This window comes from Mus caroli, chromosome 12 (assembly GCF_900094665.2).
Source record: "Mus caroli chromosome 12, CAROLI_EIJ_v1.1, whole genome shotgun sequence".
NCBI classification, from domain to species: Eukaryota; Metazoa; Chordata; class Mammalia; order Rodentia; family Muridae; genus Mus; species Mus caroli.
In genome coordinates, this window is record NC_034581.1 from 78,348,091 (window position 1) to 78,349,948 (window position 1,858).

Below are 1,858 nucleotides of genomic sequence, written 5' to 3' on the forward strand. Positions count from 1 at the left end.
AGCGCTCTCGGGCCCATGGTCATACACCACGCAGGGGTAGAGGACCGTGGTGCCCCGAGTAGCTGAGTAAGGGGGTATTTAAAGGAAGAAACCACAACTCAAGGAGGTGGGGAGGGCGTTGTTGGAAAATACCAAAAATACTAGTTAAGAGTCACAAGGAAGTATAAAGTCACAAGTGTCACGAGGAATACCTGGTAATTGTGAGGGTTATTTCTCAAGACAGTTTCTAAGAGCCCCTAACAATCTAAGAGCCCCTAGATAGTACATTTGCATTGCAGGTTCCAGCAATGGTCAAGGTGGGTCAGGGTGACTTTCTTTGAATGAACACTCTTTGAACCCAGGAAGTGGGTGGGTGGAGGAAGGAATGTCGCTATCTGTTTTATGACCAGCACCTGGAGCACTAAGCCACAAAGACCACACTCTCAAGCCTAAAAGCCTCGAATTTTGCTATACTTCTTCAATAGGGCACTCTTCTCCCCAAGCGGTCTGACTTGGGTTATAACCCAGAAAAGAAAAGAAAGGTCAGCTAATAAGCTGAGCAGACATTGCGAGCCTTCCCTTCCGGTTTTCAGTCCCTCGGATGGTCTGTCTCTGCCTTGGTCTGCGTTCCTACCCAGAGTAATAAATGCAGTTGTGGGGTCCTGCGTGATCAACCTGAGACAAGCGCAGATTGGCACGGCAGGACTCAACCTTTTTCCCACTGGAAACTTGTGAGCTGGCTTCTCACACCTCCACGCCCAGTCCCGCACAGACTCGGTGCGCCTGCCCCGTGCTCACCGTCCTCCTCGGCTGCCTGCCTTCTTTCCTCACCCGCTTCTCTCTGAAGCTAACACGTACCCTATTTACCCGGAGGTGGTTGAGGAGTAGACACGCCTGCTCTTCAGTGGCCTGGTTGTTCTTGTGGAAAAGCTGGTGGAGGAGCCTCTTGATCACCGGGTAGCTGGCAATGCCTTCCAGAGCCAAGCACTGAGCTGCGGCCCAGCTGTCCACGCTGTTACCTGTCCCGTGGATTGAAAAGGATGGTGCCGGTTCACAAGGATCTTTTCCTCCTACAGAGCACTGCTTGCAAACTGGTACTGTTGTCTGCCTGATACCTCACCTCCCATTATCCCTCTGAGTCTGGAAATCCGCTCCCATAGTTCAACCACGTGGACTATTTTAAGATTTAAAAACACTTTTTTTTTTTTTTTTGAGACAGGATTTCATTTGGTCCAGGCTAGCCTTAAGCCCACTGTGTAGCAGATGACCTTGAACCTTTTTTGGGGGGTGGTGGTAGCTGTGGGTAGTAGTACTGGGGACACCAAGCTAGAGCCCCAGTCTGTCCATGACTTCTTGCTTTGTTTTTAAATTTTATTTTACTTTATTTTTTATTTGTAAGACATGGTTTCTCTGTGTAGCCCTGGCCATCCTAAAACTCACTCTGTAGACCAGGTTGGCCTTGAACTCACAGAGATCCATCTGCCTCTGCCTCCTGAGTGCTGGGATTAAAGGGCTATGCAACCTCCTGGATCTGACTTTGACTTCTGATACCACTGCTTCTACCTTTCAAGTGCAGGCTAAAAGAATAAAAGCTCTTCTTGGGGGCTGAGAGATGGCTCAGAGGTTAAGAGCACTGACTGCTCTTTTGAAGGTCCTGAGTTCAAATCCCAGCAACCACATGGTGGCTCACAACCATTCATAATGAGATCTGATGCTCTCTTGTGGTGTGTCTGAAGACAGCTACAGTGTACTTACATATAATCAATCAATCTTTGGAGAGAGGGTGGGGCCGGAGAGAGCTATAATAAATAAATAAAAATTTTTTAAAAGAGCTCTTCTTGGGTAACACGTCTTTTTTTTTTCTTTTTTTTGTTTGTTT

General features: G+C 47.8%; 1 protein-coding gene across 1 annotated transcript in view; it reads right to left on the reverse strand.

Moving 5' to 3' along the window:
• Heatr4 (HEAT repeat containing 4) overlaps nucleotides 1-1,858 on the reverse strand; it is a 36,908-nt gene that overhangs the window by 18,220 nt on the left and 16,830 nt on the right. Inside the window, exon 8 of the mRNA XM_029484396.1 lies at nucleotides 838-998. Within this exon, the coding sequence (XP_029340256.1) occupies nucleotides 838-998 (161 nt within the window). The remainder of the gene's footprint in view (nucleotides 1-837; nucleotides 999-1,858) is intronic.